Here is a 23,414-nt window from a genome sequence, read left to right as displayed (position 1 = left end):
ACTTGATATTATTGAATTTTTAATGTCAAAAGGTTTATTTTTTGTGCATGTTCTAATTAAAAGTTACAATTAATTTATTTTTATTATATAAAGGTAATTTAGTAAATTTTGTTGTATGATTAATTTCTTAATATTCGTATTTTTGGCTAAGGACGGTAAAAGTATGCTTGTTAATATATTTCTTAATATACGATATTGCTCTTTCTACAAGTATGCTTGTTGTTCCATTCTTTCTTTGAAGAAACATTTTCATATTATTCAATCCTTGGACTGAGTTGTCCTTACCTTATAAAAACTAGCATAAATTGAGTTCTAATTTTGGTCATCTATCGGTTCATTAATTAGTAAGTATACTCTAACCCATCGGCTTGTATCCCTCATCCTAATTTACATAACCTAGTTGGCGTCAAAGTTGTGTGCTGTGAAACCCTAATCTCGGACAACATCCTAGGTACCATCTCCTCTAATCCTGTGATTTCTTTTTGTTCCTTTTTTGTTGGTTTTGTTTTTGTGCCCTAATCCCTCTTATTCATTAACTATTTAACGTTTGCGTTTAAACATTTTGCTTTCAATTGTCACACTGGATCCTGGAAATTCTATTATACAGTTTTTGGTCCTTAGAGAAATAGAAGTAGCTCATTTATTCCTTTTTTGTTTTATATATTCTATGATTTTCAGTTGAGGGATTGTTTGAAATCGAGTGTTTTTATTTTTTACTATTTAATGCTCATTGGTTAATCTGGTTTTCGGTCCAGCTCACAATTACGTTCGATCACTGCCTGATTTAGGGTTTGTGGTTGGTTGACCATGAAGTTGATGTCTTTTTAGCTGCATGAATCGCAGCGAGTTTCAGGAAATTAGGCCATTCGGATATGTTGCTTAACGTCTTGTAATGTCCTTTGAAATTGAAATTCAGAAAGAAGAAGAGGAATTGGACACGAAAATAGGACTATTTTATTAATTCCAACTGAATGGTTACAATCGAAACAATAAGAATCTAGTCCAAGCTCGAGCTCCAATCCTGTATTGGCGGAAATAGGGTAAGTAGAAAAGTAAGAAAAGAAGAAGAAGAAGACGAAGGGAGATTGAGAGAAACAGAATTACCGGTCCACAAGTTGGGTCTTCTCCCTCGTTCATTAGCTTGTTATAGCTAACTGAATTGGTCTCCGCCGTCTGATATATTAACTGCAATTAGGAAAGATTTGAGCCATTTATTCCAGCTGATTAAATGAGCTCACTATCTATCTCCCTACACGTGTCTTATCTGCTTCACCAACGCTGCCACGTCGCTGCTCCTGTTAACCCTTATTTCCCCGATACAGCTCATTCCCCTTTCCTAATTGGAACCCTAATGCATACCCCTGTCCTTACACGTCTGTGGATAGATTAATTGTTTTTCTGTTTGTGGAACTTGGATGCTTATGATTCTCCACGTAAGTATTTATGTTTGGTGGAGCGAGGAAACGGGATGTGGTGACACTAGTATAATGTGAATTAACTAATATAACTGCATTACAAGTTTGAAGACTTGACTTTTAGTTTAGCAAGAACACTTGTCATGTTTTAATAGAGGATTTGACTTAAATGCAATAAATGCCATCCATATTGTTCTATCAAATATTCTCTTTCTTTATTGGTGTCTCGCGGTTAACCTTGGTGTGTGATAAGGAAATAGTTAACTGGTTGAGTTGGTTATAGTTACTTGATATACCTCCATGAGAAAGCTTATAACATGGGACATTCCTAGAAACTAGAAAGAAGGAAGATATATATGGCAATGGTTGCTTGCACCAAGTGAAATAAGTCCAGTATTTAAGTGGAAAGGTTAGAGGAGGAGCAGGAGCATCTTCAAAAAGAGTTTTGAAGGCCACTGTTGCCCCAAAAGTTAGTTCTAAAAAGATTTCTCGGTCATCAAAAAGAAAAACAATTGCAAATGGTTGTACTTATTCTGAATTATATTCCATCTTTCTAAAAAAATATGTTCCTTATTTGGTGTACCTACTTGAGCCGGATGAAAGCAAACATTAACGTCCGATTCTGAGGGGGGGGGGGGTGTGGATCCTATAGAATCCTATTCCAATTTTTCTTTTGCTAGGCCCATAACTAAAAAGCCCACTTGCTTACGATTACGAGGTTTAATCGAATATGAAGTCCAATATTGGAAGTACAACATCCCACTATTTTTTACTACCAAGGGTTTCGATTCATTTCGCAATTGAGAAATCTCTACTAGCGCAGGTGCTATCTGAGACCAACTAGCTGTTATAGATTTACTAATTATTATAGAGAATTCGTTGGTAGAATGGGAAGAATTGGGGGAAGAAGCGCACATATGGAATGAATAGGAAGATTGAAAAGTTGGAAGAAAAAAGGACTTTTTGGTTAGACGCGTGGAATTGGCTAAGGATTTTATTCGAACAAATATAGATCCAGAAATATGTTGCAAAATTGCTTTCTATTTAGAGCATGCTTACTAGATTCACAAGTTTACACTTTTAGCCCAATGCGCTTTTGAGTGTTGCACTGCGACCTTTAGCTTCAAAGTTCATGTAGTCTATATACTGCTTATAATCCAATCAAGCTCTTAGCTTTCAGAGCTTGAGGAGTGTTAAATATTGGGTCGCATGCCATTTTAATATCTGTTATTCTGTTTAAAGCTTGGTTTGTAGTTCGGATGGCATCTGCATCTAGCCAGCCTCAGTTTCGATACACACAGCCCCCATCAAAGGTCCTCCATTTGAGAAACTTACCATGGGAGTGTACAGAGGAGGAGCTGATCGAATTGGGAAAGCCGTTTGGTAGAGTTGTGAATACCAAGTGTAATGTAGGAGCAAACCGAAATCAAGCATTTATAGAGTTCGTAAGTGCTACAATTCAACTTTCTCTTTCATAGCATATCTGTTTTTCTTGTGAAACTGTACATCCTTCAAAACTTGAGTTTCTTACTTCTGAATTATTAATATGTGTAGGCAGAATTAAATCAAGCTATTGCAATGATATCGTACTATGCGTCTTCCTCAGAACCAGCTCAGGTACGGGGGAAAACCGTCTACCTACAATATTCCAACAGGCAAGAGATAGTGAACAACAAAACCACAGCAGATTCAGCTGGAAATGTGCTGTTGGTTACAATTGAGGGGAATGATGCTCGCCTTGTCAGCATTGACGTTTTACACTTGGTAAGGATTAAATTACTTCCGATTTACTTTGGTGCTCTCTTCTTCGTGGAAAGGTTTTCTGTAGTTTGGTAATTTGGTTGGAGTATTTCATGCTTTCATGAGCACTCTTTAACATGGAATTGAATGGATCAGCAGGCCAATGTCCAGGATATATCTTCAATGGAAGCTTATTGCATCGGGAGAAAGAGCGCATGCGTGTTTGTCTCCTTTCTCCTTTGCTTAACTCTGGCTCTTTCTTCCCTTCTCCTCATCTAGCTTTCCTGACTTTCTTGGAGTGTCAGATGTTTCTATTCCTCTAAAATCTTCATCCTTCCTTAGCATGTGCATAATGGAGATGCAATTTTTTGTTTTCCAAGGGAAACTTGTTGCATGTGCATCCATCTACTTGCAGTGGGTGCAGAATTTCCTTTGTTTTGCTTAATGTAATAATGTCTTTTGGTTCAAATAATTCGTAAGTTTTAGGATCCAACTCAATTAGGCCAAACGCAAAGTCAGATAATCATTTATGAGTCAGATATTTTTTTACCTAAGCTTCCCCTCTCCAAGACTTGTCTTGTCTTAAAATTTCTGAACTTCTTATTTCAATAATAGTTTAAGAAATAATCTCCTTCCTCATGTTTTAGTGCTATTAGGATGTTATTAGAGTGAAAGATTGGTATCTAAAATACAGCTTCATGGAATGGAGCTTGCCCAGCTAGGGGCCAAGATTTTACAAACTTGAGGTGACTTACGGCTGCTGAGAACTTCTCTCATGATGAGCTTTGTTTGATAAGGTCATTCCTGTAATGAAGTCGAACCTTAGGTTTTGTTAACAGATGTGAATGTTAATTTTCTCAAAAAAGTTAATTTTGCTTCGTGTGGAATACTAGCCTTGCTTGAGCTTAGTGGTAGATTAAATGCTTTATAGTCTTCCCCTAAATCAAGGGTTTGAGACTTGTAGCAATGCTTCTCGTGGAACTTTCTGAGAGTATGAGGGCCTGACCTAAATTTGCCGACTTCTGAGAACTGCAGAGAATCTTCTAACTTCAGAGAATTTTCTCATGTTCAGGCAGTTTTGTTTGCACCATCACGTATTCATGTTCAGTTAGTTTTGTTTGTATCATCTGCGGTAAATGACAGGAAAGAGGTTATTCTTTTCAACTTCCTCCAGTGTATATCCTTCACATTTTCGGAACTTCTTTAGGTCAACTGACGGGGAATACTCTTTGAATAATTTTTTTTTGTTTTTTTCAGTAGAGGGTATAAAGTAGAAGTGTCGTTTGTGCTATTTGTTTCTAATGTATTAGTGACTTACTTGAGAAGAGCATGTTGGGAATTGCTTATTAGTATGTTTGATTTTTCCAAATTTATATTTTTAACATTGAATAGATTCATTTCTGAAATTATCCTATTCTTTCAGGTGTTTTCAGCTTTTGGGTTTGTGCACAAGATTACAACATTTGAGAAGACTGCAGGATTCCAGGTATTTATGTTTCAGAAGATGGGTTTAAGCAAATTTGATCAGTGTCAATATGCTTGTTGACCTCCTAATTAGCTGACAAGTCCCTCGCATCTTTGAACCCTCTTCAGGCTCTAGTGCAATTTACTGATGCAGAAACTGCTACTTCAGCAAAGGATGCCCTCGATGGAAGAAGCATTCCCAGGTGATTTTGGATTTATATTTCAGTTGGTTATGGATTGTTTTTGTAGATGCGATGCACATACATGGGGGCTGGACATCTATGAGGAGTTATTTTCTTAATAATTTACTGAAGGGGCACACATGCTATTTATGTTAGCTGTAGCATATTCAGTTTATATTGATATTTCAGGCACCTTCTTTTTGTGCTCATTTCAGTCCTAGCTATGTGGCAAATGAGCTTATCAAACTCTGCTTTTTAAATGCTGCTACAGAATATATTTATAACTAGTAGTCCAGGACTGGTGAGCTTATTTCCTTATTATGTAAGAAAGGGGGCTGATCCTGGTAAAAATTGCTGGTCGGAAAGGATGATTGTTTGGTTGTACTGGGTAATTTAGTTGGCTAAAATTGAGATGGTTGGCTGGCTGTTTAAATTACATATAGTCGGAGCAATTAATGGAATTCTATGATTTTCTAAGGGGAAAACTATATCTCTAAATTTTCATAGCAAACTCATTTTATGTATCAGGGAAATACTTATTACTAGCTACTACCTATTTTTCTTGCAGGGCAGTTGACTGATTTTTTTCTTCTCTCATGCATTAGGTACTTGATTCCGGAACTGGGACCATGTACCCTTAAAATCACATATTCTGCCCATACAGATCTGAGTGTGAAGTTTCAGAGTCATCGTAGCAGGTATATATGATCTCTATCTCCCTCTCCATCTCACACACACATGCACATTTTTTGTGGATAAAGTAAAATAAGTTTATTGATGATGGGAAGAGAAGATCCCATATAAAGCGGCATACCAAAAAGTAGAGAACCCACAAAAAACATGATTCTCCACACAAGACACCCAATCTTCTATATAAACATACACGTTCATTAAGTGATGACTTATTTTAGTTATTGGAAGTTGGTCATACAGATTGCTTTTGCGCAATCTTCACCACATTTATTACATCATGTATATGGTTTAATTTGTTTGGTTAATTATTGTTTTCCACTCTTTCAATCTTATATCTTGTATATGGTTTTGATTTAGGGACTACACCAATTCTCTCCTTCCTGTCGCTTCCTCAGCCATAGATGCAAGTGGTCAGGTAATGCATCAGTCAAGGGTCTAAAAGTGCAGACTCAGTTCCACGTAGAGGATTTGCTAGGATTGTTAGATCCTTGTCATTCAGTTTCCTCGTTGCTGGCATTGTGACTTTCTGTAATCACTTTAAGATACTGCCCTTTCATACAGCAAAGTATAAATTGGATCACCTTGAATATGTATTCGGAACTAACGTAGGGTTGAGCCATAAGTTTATTGATTGGTGTGTGTATAGAATTTGAGAATGAAGAATAGGCTTCTTTGTATTTCGATATATCTTTACATCCCAGGAGAAGGGGTTTATACAATGAGCCCTATAACTAAATAAGGAAAGATAATGAATTGCAATAAAAGAAATGTTCGATTCTCCTATAACTATGTTAGGTAATGAAGTTTCCTAGTCAAACTAATCAACTAATACAATCAACAGTACACATGTCTTTACATGGAGTGCGCATATTTTTCATTTTTCTGTGGTTTGAGATATGTTCCTAGGGGCACCTATTAAAAAAAAAGTTAATGTTCCTGGGGCGCAACTTGTCATGAAATGCTGTTTATCCCTTCTTTAAATTGGTTTTACTATGCTGCAGTTCAGTTTGGGTTTGGATGGGAAGAAACTGGAACCTGAGAGTAATGTTCTTCTCGCTTCCATTGAGAACATGCAGTATGCAGTTACCTTAGATGTCCTACACACGGTAACAACCTTCTTCAATTGCGAGAAAGCTTTTGTAATTTCTCTCATAACCTGTCTTCTGAGTCGTTTTATTGGTTCTCATTTTCCTTCATTCATGCTCAGGTTTTCTCAGCTTTTGGTCCTGTACTAAAGATTGCTATGTTTGATAAGAATGGAGGGCTTCAGGCTCTGATACAATATCAAGGTAAGATGAAGTGCGGCCAATAATTTGCGAAGTGTTAGTAGTTGTTGCCCTTGCAAGTCATTACTAGCTTGCTCCAATGTTTCTAAAGCATTTGGCAAAGTGGTCAAACACTCTTCTCAGCTTCTTGACATTATATTATATTGTGATCTCTATATGGCATTCTGTATTCTAGAGGGGCTATTTGTTTCTAGTGAATATTATGTAGCGTAAATATATTTGCTGTCTGGATCATGATCCCTGCAACTATTTTGGTGTTTTTGGACTGAGAGGAAACTGCAGGTATTTTTATGGAATTTCAACTCCAAACCACTCCACAAAAGCTAGGTGTCTTACTTTTCGCTGGGACAAGCTAACCCCTTTAAATAGCTCAGTTCAGTTTTGGATTTTGTTAGCTCTCTGATCCTAGAAAAGCCTGATGTGCTAGAGTTAACTTTTCTTTCTTCTTTTCTTTTTGTGTGCCCTTTTGTAGTTCAGCATCTTCTTGATGCATTTTAACGGAACAGAACTTCATAAAAATATACTTCTTGCTGTTTTCTTTTTCTTTGTTTTTTCCTCTCAAGCGACTTGGTTAAAAGTAGTGGGTATATTAGTAAAACAAATGTTTTGAACTCCTACACCTTAAGGAGCAATGTTTTCCTCTTTTGAATTGGCCAGCTTGTACAAACTTAGAAGAAGTGGATTTGAATTGGTTATTCTGTAATAAGATGCTTGTGAGGTGAACTAAGCTATAGATTTGATGATTCTACAGATGTGCGCACAGCTGCTGCTGCGAAGGAAGCTTTGGAAGGACATTCCATATATCAAGGTGGATATTGCATGCTTCACATCTCTTACTCTCGACACACTGATCTTAGTATCAAGGTAAAAGCAGCTTTGTAGAGAGCTTTATTAATTTGAGATATTAATGTGTGACGTGAATTCTGTAATTTAGTGTCAACTATATCTCTTTTGCTCATTGCTTATACTCTTCTTTTCCCCTTTTCCTGTGAGGGAACAAGCCACTGCCTAAGTTGAATGGTTATCTTTACTGATTTCAGATTAATAACGATCGCGGCAGAGATTACACAATCCCAAATACCCCTATGGTGAATTCTCAACCTTCTGTCTTGGGGCATCAGCCGCCCCAGATAGGAGGTCCAGGTGTTCATCCATATGGTGCCCCTTCCCAGTACACTCCAGCTCCAGGTGTTGCCCCGCCTCAGCATTCTGCAGGCTGGAACTCGGGGCCCTCCACAGCACCTCCATCAATGCCGATGCTGATGCATAGTCACCCTTACATGCCACCTGGTAGTGTGCCTTCTCAGATGGGTTCTGGGATGATGCCAATGCATGGACAGAATGGCATGCCACATCCTACTTCGATGCCTCCTTATCATCCACAATATCGCTAGTGTAAAACAAGCTTTCCGTACTAGGTTCATTAATTTTGTTGCAGAGAGGTGTTAACCAGATGTCACAAGTCTCTTGGTCCTAACTGCATATCTCGCTTCTTTTTTGTCTGTCTTTGCTCTCCTTTTTTTTTTTGGGTCAATGGATGTTTTCATAGCTGCTTTTAGGCTCTGCATTGTACACTATTCTAGTTCATCTTTCATAGGACGAACTATAATGGAGCCAAAGGCTTTTATTTCATGCTTATCTTTTGAGAAACTTATATGCTCGCTTACTCTCTTTCCCACTCTTGTTAAGCTGAAAACAAAGAGTAAAACCAGATCCAGAATCTCATGTTTGTTTCAAACTTCGACAGACTTAGTTTGGTCGGGATCTTTTTAGTTTTTGCAAAGCGTGTTCGTTTGATGTTTTTTGCAAGAAACGTATAACAGTAATTCTTTTTAGTCTTTTTATGGTTTCCAAACTCAAATTTTCAACTAACTCAAGTTTTCCAAATTATGAAAAAGCTAAAACACAACATACGAACTTCCCAAGAGGAGGTGAAACACAAAAAGAAAAACATTGGGTGGGGCCTCCAAAATCCATAAGGATAGTCCCACATAAGAGAAACTAAAAATATTGAACTTTGGTCCCAAAAAAAGTACAGGCTTTTGGGGGTATGAAAATGCTTCAATATTTGCCTTGGGAGTTAGGTTAGGTACCGGCTCGGGTCAGTTGACGTGCTGAGAATCTCAAAGCAAGTTACAGCATTATTGACAAGTCTTATATTTTTTCAAAAAATAAGAAGTGAAAATATAGAGGCCACAAGAAGAAGAGCGCCAATCTGAGTAGAGATAAGGTTTTCTTGTTTGCTCTACAACAAGTAACCCAATCCCTTGGCACTTTCAATCCCTTCAACTCTCTCCCTCTCTCTAATTCAAAGGGAGAAGAGAAAGTGTGTACAAAATAAAAATCCAATCTTTTGCAGTAAAGAATCTTGAAGAGTGTTTGGATTGAGTTCAAGGCTAAGTATCTATCTCTTCTTTCTTCTTCTTCTTTAAACCCTAATAAACATCTAATCCAAAGGAAAGATAGCCATGACAACTCTTCAAGCTTCTCTTATCTTTAAGCCTTTACCTCTTCTTTCCCATTTTTCTTCTTCATCATCCAAACATGTCCTTGCCACCCTTTCTTTCTCCAACCCCACAACTCCTTATCTTCGTTTAACCACAACAACTCCTTTCAAGACTCGTTTTTGCCACCACAAATTACTTCTTCATTGTACATTGAATCCTGAAAATGTCAATTCCAATTCTATTCAAGAAATTCAACCCCAAGAAAGCAATTCCATTGACTCAAATGGTGGAGTAGTGAGTCATGTGGAATCTGAGGTTATAGCGGAGAATGAGGAACTGAAGAAAAAGCTGCCTATAGTTGTTTTCTTGATGGGGTTATATGCTAAGGTGAAGAAAGGTTTTGAGAATATTTTGTTGTCTGATTGGTTTAGTTGGTGGCCCTTTTGGCAGCAAGAGAAGCGTTTGGAGAGATTGATAGCGGATGCCGATGCTAATCCAAAGGATGCTGCTTTGCAGAGTGCTTTGCTTGCTGAACTCAACAAGCAAAGGTAAAATCTTTAGTCTTTATCTTAGGTAGATAATAGTAAAGTATCTTTTTTTTTTTATGAGGAATGGTGTGTGTTCATTATTGATTTCTAAGGTGGAATGACAAGGATACTATGTTTTCGCAATCTTTGCTAGTCTTTCGAGTACTAAAATACTGTGAACAGATAAATACAAAGTTGTTTAATGTGGTTATTGTCCTCATGGATGTTTTTGATTGGTCTGCGTAATTGCAATTCTTTCACTAATTTAATACTCCGTCCGTCTCAAAATACTTGTCATGTTTCACTTTTCGAGAGTCAAACTACTTGATCTTTGATATATTTTTTCACCATATTGATAGGAGAAAAATTGCAACTTATAGTACTTATCGTATAGTTTGTCAATATTTGAATTGTAATTTTAAAATATTGAATTAATCTAATCCAATTTAGCTCTAAAGATTAGTCAAATTGACTCTCGAGAAGTGAATCGTGACAATTAATATGGGACAGAGGGAGTACCAAACTTAAGAGTACCATACGTGAGGTGCTTATCAAAACAAGAATGCAGCCTGTCAGTTCCTGTGGATTACTGTATTCGAGTCTTTCACCTCATCATTTCCCGTTTTTTTGGTTTCCTTTTTTAGGTTAGTCTGTAAGTTACCTTGGCTACATGAACTTATTTTTAGAGAGTATTCACTGTTCTCTTTATCTTTTTAACCTTAGCCCTGAGTCTGTCATTCGGCGCTTTGAGCAGAGAGCTCATGCTGTAGACAGTAGAGGAGTTGCAGAATATATGCGAGCTCTTGTCACGACAAATGCTATTGCTGATTATCTACCTGATGAGCAATCTGGAAAGCCTTCTAGTCTTCCTTCACTGGTAATTGTTGATCATATAATACCTTCAGATTTTTGTGTCTATTGGCAATGCTACCTGTGAGGTAACAAACCATTTTAATGCTTGCCACTGAATAATGAATGTTCTGGATTCCAGATTATCCCCATCAGTCTTAGTTCATTCCATCTCCACAACAAGTGCTTCTATTTTCTGGAATGGAGGAAATCATTTTGAACTCTAAATTTCTGTTTACTCCTGCAATTTGTACTGCACTTCTCTTGATTTGGCGTTCTGTTTTGATGATTAATGGAATCAAAATATAGTTGCAAGAGTTGAAGCAACGGGCATCAGGGAACATCGATGAACCCTTTCTCAATCCTGGCATTTCCGAGAAGCAGCCATTACATGTTGTGATGGTAAGATACTATCAGGCCTGCAGTTTTTGTTGACACCAGTGTTACTAACAGTTAAATATGAAATCATGGCTCTTGGTGCTTCCATTGACTCTGCTCATAATTACTTTGTCCATTTGTTGGGTCATGCTTTTGCGCATGCATCTTGTTACTCAGAATTCGTTATTTTCGCATGTAGGTTGATCCTAAAGTTTCAAGCAGATCATCACGTTTTGCGCAAGAGTTTCTCTCAACTATCATATTCACTATTGCCATTGGCTTGGTCTGGTAAGCTTATCTTCTTGAATTTACTATTCTGCACGCACAAAAATGAGGCGTAGTAATTTCTCTCGATATGCTCTTGCCCTTTTCTCCAGATTTTCTGGGAGTTTATTTGTGGCGGGGGAGGGGGGGTGGTGGTGGTGGACTGATTATTTTATGTGATCTACCATGCTAGTTAGCATATTAACTGCTTTGTCTATATCCTTATCTTAGTTTTCAGTCTCATTCCTTCTTTTAGGTAAACTTCTCCTGTCTTTGGTTGGCAGATAGTCTTATCCTTCTTTATTTTTACTAAGAAATGAAAACATTTATTTTTTCAGGATATTGGGTGCTACAGCACTTCAGAAATATATTGGTGGCTTAGGTGGGATAGGAGCTTCAGGTGTTGGTTCAAGCTCATCCTATGCCCCGAAAGAGTTGAATAAAGAAATAATGCCAGAGAAGGTTTGTTTTCTTTCTGGAGATATTACATGAAGGTTATGTCTTCTCCACCAATCTTATGATGTGCTATGTGAATTAGAGGGTTTGGAATCTTAATTCTTGTCATAATATGAAATATCTATTTTGTTTGGCATTAGAAAAAAGAACTAGTGCCCCTAGGAATTCCGTTCAGAAATTTAGGAGTCATGAAATTTGGAGGATTTTCGCGTCTCAATAGAGACTAACCTGGAAAGGGGAAGTAGGAACAGCTTCAAGTATATCTTTTATCCCAGGCTATTCCTACGTAACTTACTTCCATATCAATTTTATATTTTATTGACATAAACGTTGATGCGTCATTGGTCTTGGTTGTTTGGTTTTCTCTTAATCTTCCAGCTGTTCAGGAGTAACTCTTTGAGTATCAGCTCACTCAAACTGGTTACGACTTCTAAAAGTCGTACAGCATTCTCTCTTTGTGTATTAAGGCCCAAACCTGTGATTAACATTCTCTCTTATTCTTGAGTCTCACCGATGTGAATGTTTTTTTTTTTTTTTAATAGAAATAGTCCTTGTTGGGTTATTTACTTTGTTCAGCTTTAGATTAACATGTTGTGGCTTGAGAAAGATGTTGAATGGACTTGAACCACCACACTTATGCTATAGTGCTATTTAATACTAGAGTTTGCATTTTTTTCTTCCATGTATTGTCCAATAGGGATTGGGAAAACTATGACTTCCCTTGTTTGTGGATCTTGGATCTTGCAGCAGTTTTTATTTATCCATTTTTCTTTTGGATGCAGAATGTCAAAACGTTTAAGGATGTCAAAGGTTGTGATGATGCTAAGCAAGAGCTTGAGGAGGTTGTTGAGTACCTAAAAAATCCTTCTAAGTTCACTCGGCTTGGGGGAAAGTTGCCGAAGGTCTGTGCTTATTATGCTTGTTTATTCTGGCTTGTTGTTGTCAGTGTGCTTCCTTTTATAAACCACCCACTATCCTTTTTCCTGATGGAATGATTTATCTTGTTTTTAGGGAATTCTTTTGACTGGAGCACCTGGAACAGGAAAAACTCTCCTTGCCAAGGTAAGCCGTTGATTACATTTTACTGAAGTAGTTGTCCACATTGGATGTTCCATGTGTCGGCTACCAGTGTTCTTTGTGATATTTCCAGATGCATTGCACACTTCCAACTATAACCAAATTCAGATGAAATTTCTTCTTGTTGGGTGTGAGTTGTGAGTCTTCTGATAAAGTCTTTTCTTCCCTCTCTCCTTTTCCTATTAGTTGGTGATGTAAGATTTGCTATTCTTTTTTTTGTACATAGAAAGATAATTTAAGATTTGTTCTTCCTTTTAATTACAAAAATATTGTTATTTCTTCTGTTCTTGAATAATTTCTCAAGTGTCAGCGTTGGTCCTTTTTTTTTTATTTCTTATATATATATATATATATATATATATAATTAGCGAAAGATTTCTCTTCTATTATCTTTGGGTAAGTTCTTTTTTTCTGCATTCTTCCCACAATCAAAAAATGGCCTTTTTCTTTCTAATTCTTGTATGTTAACATAAGCATATGTACTTCTGCTAATCCTGCTTAATTATCTTGATTTGAAGGCTATCGCTGGAGAAGCAGGGGTCCCTTTCTTTTATAAGGCAGGCTCTGAATTTGAAGAAATGTATGTCTTACTACTTTCTCTACCCTGATGTCTACGATTCTACGTCATGTTTTTATCCAATATGTGAGAAAACTATGATTTGTGATCTCCTCTTACTTTCTAGAAGAAGCTCAGTTTCTTCTCATGGATAGCAAGTCGCTTGTGCTTAGAGAATCACTTTGGTCAATTTTTGTCCATTATATGTACACATCTTCTGTATTTTGCTTCCATCATCTAGGGAATTGGATGATAACTCTCATGGATATCACACTTTTCCATGTTAACTGTTAACTGTAAAGAGGATATTGGTAATGTCGCACAAGCCTATGCATGTCAAGGTGTCTAAATTTGGATAATGTAGGTCTCAATAGCTATGGTAGGGCAGATCTTCTTTTCGTGGACACGTGACAAGTAAGATTTTATTGATCTATTCAGCTCTAAGATGGTACTACTACTAAGTGTATGTACATAATTACAGTAAGCAAAAACCCTGTCCAAATCTACATACTTATGAAACTGAGGAAGTCGAGTAAAGTGTCCACTTCATGCATGTTAACTATTTTATGCCAGAAGGCTGTCTAGAGTGTAATTTGTATTTTAATCTAAAGATATTGCAGCTTTTCCCCAAAAATTTGTGAATCCTTTCCCTCCAAGTGTCTAAGGCAGCTTTAGTTTCCTTGTCAAGTACTTGCAAAAGAAAAGTTTCCTTGTCAAACCTGCTCCTGTTCCAGCATTCTAGAAGCTCGTTTGTTGACTTTACGGTCCACTTTACATTCAAAAGGGGTCAAGACTGTACCAGAGTCGACTTGTGAAGTTGCAATGCAAAAATAGTTGATTAACATCTGCAATATTCTTTTCCCATAAGGGCCATCAGCTACAACTGAGCAAATGCTGTCGCAGTAAATTATGCTGTGTCAAGCATGCTTCAGGTTCTACCAGCCAACCGAAGCAAGAAACATTTTGGAGGCTTTAACTTACTATATATTCTTCCATGGCCAGGGAAATTTATGACTGTTTTTGTGGGATAGTCACTTGCAGCATGATTTTATTGTAGAAATCCATCCTTCTAAGAGGATACCGTCTGTTTTTGTGCACACATGATTCTTATATGCTTGAGTATTTTCTTGTTTCTTTTTTATTTTTGGCAAACTATCCTGACTTTTCAAGATCTTACGATTGGTTACCTAACAACCTAATTTAACTTGGTTGGGAAAATTTTATTCTTTTAGGTTTGTGGGAGTTGGTGCTCGGCGTGTGAGATCTTTGTTTCAAGCTGCTAAGAAGAAGGTTGGATTGATTATATGTACAACACCTATTGTGGTTTATAAAGAAGGTCGCTTTTACATATCAGATGCAAAATCATGTGAAATTTACTAGTTAAATGCTGGGCTGAAGATTTTCAGTCAATGCCGAGCTATGCTTGAAAAACTCATTTTAGCTTAAGTGGTTCGGTTGTGAAGCAATATGTTCTCTGAGTGCATAGAGACGCATCTTGCCTGTATCATAAAGCATACACGCGTGTTGATCTCTGAAATAAACTTTGGTTTGAGTTACATACTAATAGAAGAACTGGGTGGAGATCACCCATAATTGGTTATGAAAGTCTCCTCTATAAAGGGCAGCCCGGTGCACTAAGCTCCCGCTATGCGCGGGGTCCGGGGAAGGGCCGGACCACAAGGGTCTATTGTACGCAGTCTTACCTTTGCATTTCTGCAAGAGGCTGTTTCCACGGCTCGAACCCGTGACCTCCTGGTCACATGGCGGCAACTTTACCAGTTACGCCAAGGCTCCCCTTCATGAAAGTCTCCTCTATGATTTATGAAATTGCAGCCACTTTAATACTTACCTGTCTGTAACTTTACCAGTTTCAAAGAAAAAAAAAATACTTACCTGTCTGTAATCATTTGACATACTTTCTATTTGGGCTGTCCATATAAGAATGCACCTTCATCAACAGGTAAAAGGAGTTTTCACCTTTCTTAAACCAAGATTTTGGAGTGAACAAGGTATTCAACTAATGAGAGAGGAGGTTTTGGGGTAACTATAAACCAAACAGTTGCTAGAAATTCCATCGATCAATATTAGAGCTTGCTGTACGAGGAAAATTAACTTTCTTATTGCTTGGAATTAGCAACATTTATTGGAGGAATGATGCCCTAGCATCTGCCTTGAATCTTTTTTGTCGTTAGAACTTGCTAGTTCCGCCTGCAGTGCAAAACAAAAAGAACTACCAATTTTGCTATAACTGTGAAAACCTAATCGAAGTTAGAAGCCTCCTTTCTGCTTCATGTTACTATGTCTATCATGTGAGATAATTTGCTTTGTCCTCTCCTTGTTCTTGTACTTGGAATGGGAAAGGATTTGATGTCTGTTTCCCTTTCTTAAGAAGCTCAATCAGTTTCCTGGAACTGCTTTCTAATTTTCATGTGTCTGACTCCCTTTTAGGCTCCATGCATCATATTTATTGATGAAATTGATGCTGTTGGATCAACTCGAAAGCAGTGGGAAGGCCATACTAAGAAAACACTGCATCAATTACTTGTGGAGATGGATGGTTTTGAGCAAAATGAGGTAAATGCCTTGAAGTTAAAGTATCGAGATCATGAATATACCTCTCCTGAATTTGAGACTGAAGTATAGTTTTGACTCATTATACAGGGCATAATATTGATGGCTGCGACAAACTTGCCTGATATTCTTGATCCTGCCTTGACAAGACCCGGTAGATTTGATAGGCATGTAAGTCTTTTGGAGTTTTTCCATCCTGTTCAGATGTTATGGGGCTTTCAGGGCATAAATTTGGACTTCTTTAGTAGTTTTCTCCACTGATTAACTAGAGTATTTTGATGGCACAATCTGATAACAAGTACACCGAGTACTTATCATGAATTTATCTACAGGAGAGTTGCGCGACACTATCCTACTGGTTTAACTTTTTCATTTTTTTTTTTTTTTTTTTGACTTTTTACACCAATAAAGCTATGCTTTAAGTTTGGGTGTCCATTAACAACGCCATGAATTTCATTTGGAAATTGGAATAAGAGCAAATTTCAGGGGAGCGTTTTTGGTTGTGAAATTGTACAGTACTTATATACTTAATTTAGAGTGTATGCATTTCCTTGTTCTGAGATGTCAGACTAAGTCAGAATTTTGTTGAACGACTTTTTATCATCATGCTTGTGGAAAACACATTGTATGTGATTTTTTGATAAGGAAGAAAATCACATACAATGTGTTTTCCAAAAGCAGGAGGATAAAAAGTCATTCAAAAAAATTCTGACTTTTTAATTGCATTTTTCTTATATTAAAATGGTCCATCATCAGGCTGTTAACACCGAAACTACTTTTTCTAGATTGTGGTTCCCAACCCAGATGTGCGGGGTCGTCAAGAGATCTTAGAGCTTTATTTGCAAGACAAACCAGTCAGTGATGATGTCAACGTGAACGCGATTGCTCGTGGAACACCAGGATTCAATGGAGCAGGCACGTGCACTGCTCATTTTATTTTGTGTTCATTGCCTTTTGTTTAAGTTTTCCATATATTTTGAATCGTTTTTTATCCTAAAATAGATGTCTACTTAGATGGTATACAACCTTCTTCAAGATTGAAATGGATGATCCTCGTTACATGGATTCTATCTGTGATATTTTCTTAGGTATTTGGTAAAAGAAGATTGGATTTGTTTAGTTGGCTGTATCATTTATCCAATCTGCTAGACATGGTTTGCTCCTAAAAATAACTCTGGACGTGTGAAAAGAAAGTTAATGGATGTGGGATGCACAAAAGCAAATATTATGCAAGTTGATGGGCCATGTACAGGAATAAGAGCACTACTTATAGCTATTGTTTGAGATCATTGGACTAGATTACACTTGGAGCCAATTGTTTTCTTTTGTCCATTGTTTTGTGTATTGTCTCTTCCTTGCGGTAACATTGTTTTATGAACTTCTTTTGACAATTTACATTTGGCTAATGTCAGAGATTTTTCCTAGCCTAGATATATCATGTTACTGTTATTGACAGATGGAATTGTGGTGTTATTGATACATCATTGCACTGTTATTAATTGTCATGTTTCCTAGGGATTTGGCAGATTATAATATTTGGGAGGTTGTCCATTTGATTATAGAGAATATTTGGTAGAATTAAGTACCGATGGCTTATAAAAGGGTTATATAAATGATGATTTCGATGCTTTGTTTACTTTTGGGGTAGGATGGGATTATAGTTTTGATAACACTTTGTTTTTATTTATCATAGTATCAATTGAGTCACCAGATTAAAAATAAAATTAATAGAACTTAAACTCTTAAAAACAGAGAGGGGTTCGGTGGGGGTTGGGCTGGGTGTTAGGAAGGAGGTAGGGTCAACAATTTCTCACTTGCCCAATTGAAAAAGAGAGCATTCATATGCGTTTTGTGAAAGATATGAGCATTCAACTCAAACCATTGAGGCTTTGGATGGAGTAGTCCAGGACCGTATTAAATCTCGTTGGGAACTCTTGCACAATGTAAGATATGACCTTTGGGCCTAACTCAACCCCAAAAGCTAGCTCATGAGGGGAGGATTGCCCAAGTCTGTATAAGGAGACCCCTAGCCCATTCCCCAACCATTATGGGACTCTAACACGCCCAGACCGCCAACTGGAGCATGAACAATATAATATGGGGCCCAAACAGGGACGCACTTGACTTCGACACCATGCAAGATATAGCCCTTGGGCCTAACTCAACCCCAGAAGTTAGCTCATGAGGGGAGGATTGCCCAAGTCCATGTAAGGAGACCACTAGGCCATTTCCCAACCAATGTGGGACTCTAACCCACTCTAACACACAACTACGAGGGACAAGTTTGAATTTAAGAAAAAAGACAAGTGCATTCTCTAATACCCTCTCTTGTGTGCAAACCTATTCTAGGATTTGCATTAGCAATTGAGACTCTTTTTATGGAAAAAGATCGAAAAGTGGACGTGGAAGTAGTGATAGGCTCAATGGGCTGAAGATTGAGCTTGGAGCATAGGTAGACATAGAGTAGACTCAGCGGATTGAAGAGTCGGCCTAGCGTGGAGAGAGAGAGAGGGAGGGGGAGAGAGAGAGAGAGATTTGGAGTAAATAGAGATAGAGAGTGGCTCAGCGGAGTGAGGACTTTAGCCTGTAGGGGTTGATGGTTGAATTGAGAGGGAGAAGCCCGATTGAGAAAATAATAGGTAGGGAAACAGTTATGAAAACGGGCTCACCAAAATTTTGTTGTGATACCACGTAAAAGAATATGAAAATTCACACCAAAACCCTAATGCAATGAGTGGAGTAGCTAAGAACCATTATAAATCCTTTGGAACCCTTCCTCAACCAATGCGGGATTGATGTATAATTTAACAACCTCCATCACGTGTTAACTCAATTCTTGAAATTAAACGTTGATTAAAGATTATTTTGCCTTCTTTTTCTTTTATGATTTATCTGGCTTTGTTCTTTTTGTTGGGGAGAAGACGAAGTGGCTCCACAAGGTCGTGGCTGAAGCACTTAAAAGAAAAGTGAGAGATAGAGAGAGCAGACTTACCAAGCTGAGGAGTAAAGAGAAAAAGTAGATTCGATAGGCTAAAGAGTGGGTTTGGAGCTGAGTTAATGGTTCAATGCTGATTTTAGATAAAGAATCTTAGAGTGAGAATAGTTAAAGAAAAGCAATTGTGAGTATGAGCTTACCAAAGTTTGGTTCTGATATCATGTGAAAATGTGAAAATTAAAAGAGAAAAATACTGAACACCTGATGATAATGACATACAAGACACACCTATACGTAGCTGTCAAATCCAAGACTCGTATGATAATTGTTCCATGTGGGACGGTATTTAACTAATGACATGACTCTTGTAACACGACAGCTTAATACTAAACATACATTCTGACATCTTTTCTAGGAACTGGTGATTCGAATGATCACAACCTGGCTCTTTTCTTAATTGGTGACATGGATATATTATTAATCGTTTGTGTTTGAAACAGATTTGGCAAACCTGGTGAATATTGCTGCCATTAAGGCTGCTGTTGAAGGTGCTGAGAAGGTAAATGCATCACAGTTGGAGTTTGCAAAAGATAGAATAATAATGGGAACAGAACGCAAAACCATGTTCCTGTCAGAAGACTCAAAGAAGGTATTCTGCTCTATTATGAAAAATACGTTCATGTTTGTATCCTGTATCTTGCTGTTGTAATTTTGATTTGATTTAACATCAGGTATTGAATTTTGGTAATCTATATAATTGTTTGATTTTATATATTTATGAACTGGAAAAATACCTTAGGATACAAGAACTTATTTGGCCTCGAAACATCAAGTTTGTATTTTGTGAATGCTGTGCAGAATCTAGGTCACCCTCTCGTATAGTTAATGAAAGGACTCTTAGAATGTTTTCGTAATGGACCAACACCTTGTTTTCCCTGTCCAAGTTCTGTGGTGGACAACTGGACATGTTACAATATCCAGACATACCATCACCATTACGGTAAAATATTGTCTTTTTCAGCTAACTGCATATCACGAGAGTGGCCATGCAATTGTTGCCTTGAATACTGAAGGTGCACATCCAATCCATAAAGCTACAATCATGCCTCGCGGGTCTGCTTTGGGAATGGTTACACAACTTCCTTCAAATGATGAGACATCAATCAGCAAAAAACAGTTGTTAGCACGCCTTGATGTTTGTATGGGAGGAAGAGTAGCTGAGGAGCTGGTCTTTGGTCAAGACAATGTAACTACTGGGGCTAGTAGTGACCTGAACACAGCTACAGAACTTGCTCATTACATGGTACAATTTTGCTACTTAGTAACATCTATTATAGTGAAAGAAATGGCTTATATATGTAGTAAGAATACTTCTTCACTCTTCCCTTTTTATTTCTATAGCTTAGTAAACAAGGTTTATTTTTCAGACCTTCAACGATTTAAAATATATGCATCATGTATTACCAATATTGGTTTTGAGAAGAAGTTGTTTCCCAATCTCTTATTTATTTCTCAGCAATTATTTACACGCCTATATATTTCAATGTTGCATTTAGATTAAAATATGATGTTCTTTCTGGCTGCATGATTTCTTTTAAATTGCTCATCTGGCTTTTAGCTGCATTGATATGCCAGAATTTGTTATATGTCAGAATTTGTTAACCCAGAGAGTCTTGTTTTCTCATCAACATTATCTGGGAGACTTGAGTTTCCAGTTTGAACAAAAGTGAATTATCTACAGTAGTGCTTCTTCCATTTTGATTTCTCACCAGTATTGCTAAAAGAAAATATTCATGCGAACATTAAGACTTTTGTATTGCAGGTTTCGTTAGGAATTTACTTAACTGATAATAGGATGTTGGGAAGAAAATATTGTCCCTTGCCGAACTCAAAATAACAGAAAGATAAACTAAATCTGTGCAATTCGAGGCTGTGCTGGGCACAGAAATTGAGTCTGCCGATCTGAAAAGTTCTGAAGTCATTATTGCTTCCTTGGACTGCCCTCCAATTTCTCTCAACCCAAAGTGCCTAGAAAATATAAATAGAGAAAAGAGGATCACCTTTAGTTCTTTTTCCTCCATCTACTGATATTTATCAATATAAGTAAAATTAACAGTCCTCTAACCTAGGCATAACCCAACATGGTGGAAACAGAAAAAAGAAAGCAAACATACCCTCCGGATGTGTATGCCGTGGTAGTATTTGGCTCTAGACATAAGTTAGATGCAACTCAGCTTCCCCTTCCCCCCCACACCCACGATTTGCTGCAAAGACGTTGCTACCCACAGGCAAAAGTTGCCTCGAGAGGGTTGCTAACCACAGGCAAAAGTTGCCTCGAGAGGGTTTCTCTCCAGATCTGCTTCACAGGAAGAGTTAAAAAGAGTTGTTTCTTCATTTTCTTTGTCTGTGTAATATATATATATTAATATATATTAAGCGGTGAATGATGTTATTAAATTTGTCAGAATGAGCATTCTGTTACAAGAGTGTGACAGTACCACATTTTTCTGTAGGTATCATCCTGTGGGATGAGTGATGTAATTGGACCTGTTCACGTCAAAGAGCGGCCGAGTGCTGAAATGCAATCACGTATTGATGCTGAGGTATGTGCTCAGCCCGATATTTTAGTACTTTTTTGTAACATGTGACCTTATCAAAAATTTCTAATTCATAGCATGCCTTTTATTTGGGTTGATAAGCTCTTATATGTTTGTTCTTCTTATGCACAGGTGGTTAAACTTCTAAGAGAAGCGTATGATCGTGTAAAGGCTCTCCTAAAGAAGGTTTGTCTTACATATCTTAATGATCATAGAGCTATACTACCTTCGATCCTCTTACAACCGTCTTCTTGCTCAGTAGTTGATAGTATCTTTGGAAGTCCAAGTTGATGCATAGGTTAGGTACTTCAGAGTGTATGATAGGATGTAAACATTTAGTCTCTTCAATGGGTTTGACAGTGTTTTGGTCTCTTAGGACTTTGACAACTTTCTATGGAGAAGGTGAATTTTGAAGTACAAATATGAGTAGTGAATGACTCATAAATCTTTAGGAACAATTTTCTAGCCAGGTGGGCAGAAGGTGGAAAAATCAATCCCCAATTACATTGGAAACTATTCTCACATACAGGAAAATACTTAATTTCCTCTTCATTGTTTGGATAAATAGAATTAATGAAACATGTATCTCACCCTATGTTGCTCGGATTCTTCGATTACCGCCGGTGTCGCCGTTGTCCGGTACGGGATTTGCCGGCCGTTTTGGTCAATGTTTGGTGATACTTATGAGACAATTTTCTTTTTTTCATTTTGAGATGCCCCTAATGATTAGAACAATTCACCACTACATAAGAGAAGAAAAAAGAAAATTCAAACTCAACTATTAAGTTGTAGAATATTATGAATGTAGAAGTACGTGAAAAATACTGAGATGTCTTAAATTGAAAATGCTTCGCATAAATTTGATAGAGCAAGTAGGAGACTTTCGGTAAAGAAATAGTTAAAAGGAGAAATTATTCAAGGATGGGTTGCTATAATAGATTCGGAGTTAGCTGCAGACTCTGCTAAGTTCTTACAACCTTCAGGTTTTAAGTTGCTACCTAATTCCCGACAGGTTGAGCGTGCAAATTATCATGCATTACTTTTATGATTCATGAATAAATATCTTTATAGTTGTAAATCGAATCAAGAATTTGATCTTTAGGAGATCTTCGCCATTGAAGCATTGTATCTATTACTAACATCCGTAATGGCTGGTGTTATGCCATGTTTATTTGATGAGCGAACGCAACGACAAAATTAAAGCCGAAACCCCCAACCCGAAATGCTTCCTCATTGCATTTTGTTGTTGATCGTGAATTTATATCACTTGAAATGTTTTAACTACGCAGCATAGTTTGGAAATATCGCTCACGTCTATATGTGATTTTCTTACTCAATTGCAGCATGAAAAGGCTCTGCACAGTATGGCCAATGCACTTCTAGAGTACGAGACGTTGAGTTCAGAAGAAATAAGGCGGATTCTTCTCCCTTTCTCTGAAGACCGTCTCTCTGAACAACAGCAGCAGCAGCAGCCTCAGGACGAAGAAGCACTCGCATTAGCTTAGGTATGGCTTGCTCTTCCATGGGTGATCATCTCAGCTGGTGTAGGGGGCTATATTGTACAGTGTATACGGAGCACTAGTTTTGATTATTTCGTCTACAGGTCTTCACAAATTTTTTTCTTCCTCTTTGTTGTAACATATTTAGGACTTTCCGTTTCCTGGCATTGACAAAACAGGTAGCTTCAGTAGAATGTTGTACGCCTTGGTAGGAATTCAGGTTAATTTTTCAGCCTTTTTTTTAATTTAAAATACCCTGTATTGGGCAAAATTTTGCATGTAAACTTGGGAACTGTATATCTATTTATTGGGAATAAGATGTCCTATTTAACACCATACTCGAGGATCTACTAGATTTGCTCCTTTCGCTGCAATGTCATTTGCAGAATGCAACTCTGCAGGAAAAACATACAGACGAGGGCAAAAGATGAAGAAGAAAAAACACCTAAATGAACTGATTTGTTCTTGAATCTGTCTT

General features: G+C 37.4%; 2 protein-coding genes across 5 annotated transcripts; both read left to right on the top strand.

The window, feature by feature from the left end:
- Positions 1-219: 219 nt before the first annotated feature.
- Positions 220-8,453, top strand: LOC132632034 (polypyrimidine tract-binding protein homolog 2). Of its 4 annotated transcripts, none has more exons than XM_060347821.1 (11): positions 220-451; positions 2,658-2,860; positions 2,970-3,179; positions 4,579-4,641; positions 4,749-4,822; positions 5,407-5,499; positions 5,852-5,909; positions 6,496-6,600; positions 6,702-6,783; positions 7,532-7,644; positions 7,821-8,453. In XM_060347821.1, the coding sequence occupies exons 2-11, from the start codon at positions 2,675-2,677 to the stop codon at positions 8,172-8,174; spliced, it is 1,338 nt and encodes a 445-aa protein (XP_060203804.1). In that variant the 5' UTR covers positions 220-451; positions 2,658-2,674; the 3' UTR covers positions 8,175-8,453. The 4 variants fall into 4 exon arrangements, with proteins under 4 accessions (XP_060203804.1, XP_060203805.1, XP_060203806.1 ...); XM_060347822.1 differs by having other exon boundaries at positions 231-344; XM_060347823.1 differs by lacking the exons at positions 220-451; positions 2,658-2,860 and adding an exon at positions 3,315-3,376 and having other exon boundaries at positions 3,039-3,179.
- A 411-nt stretch (positions 8,454-8,864) lies between these two features.
- Positions 8,865-23,272, top strand: LOC132632033 (ATP-dependent zinc metalloprotease FTSH 11, chloroplastic/mitochondrial). Its single transcript, XM_060347819.1, has 17 exons — positions 8,865-9,775; positions 10,478-10,631; positions 10,913-11,005; positions 11,181-11,269; positions 11,584-11,707; positions 12,484-12,603; positions 12,713-12,763; positions 13,297-13,358; positions 14,567-14,624; positions 15,783-15,908; positions 15,996-16,076; positions 16,691-16,820; positions 19,341-19,489; positions 19,862-20,143; positions 21,354-21,443; positions 21,570-21,623; positions 22,781-23,272. The coding sequence occupies exons 1-17, from the start codon at positions 9,249-9,251 to the stop codon at positions 22,940-22,942; spliced, it is 2,352 nt and encodes a 783-aa protein (XP_060203802.1). The 5' UTR covers positions 8,865-9,248; the 3' UTR covers positions 22,943-23,272.
- Positions 23,273-23,414: the final 142 nt, after the last annotated feature.

This window comes from Lycium barbarum, chromosome 3 (assembly GCF_019175385.1).
Source record: "Lycium barbarum isolate Lr01 chromosome 3, ASM1917538v2, whole genome shotgun sequence".
Lineage (NCBI taxonomy): Eukaryota > Viridiplantae > Streptophyta > Magnoliopsida > Solanales > Solanaceae > Lycium > Lycium barbarum.
This window is presented reverse-complemented; position numbering and strand designations above follow the sequence as displayed.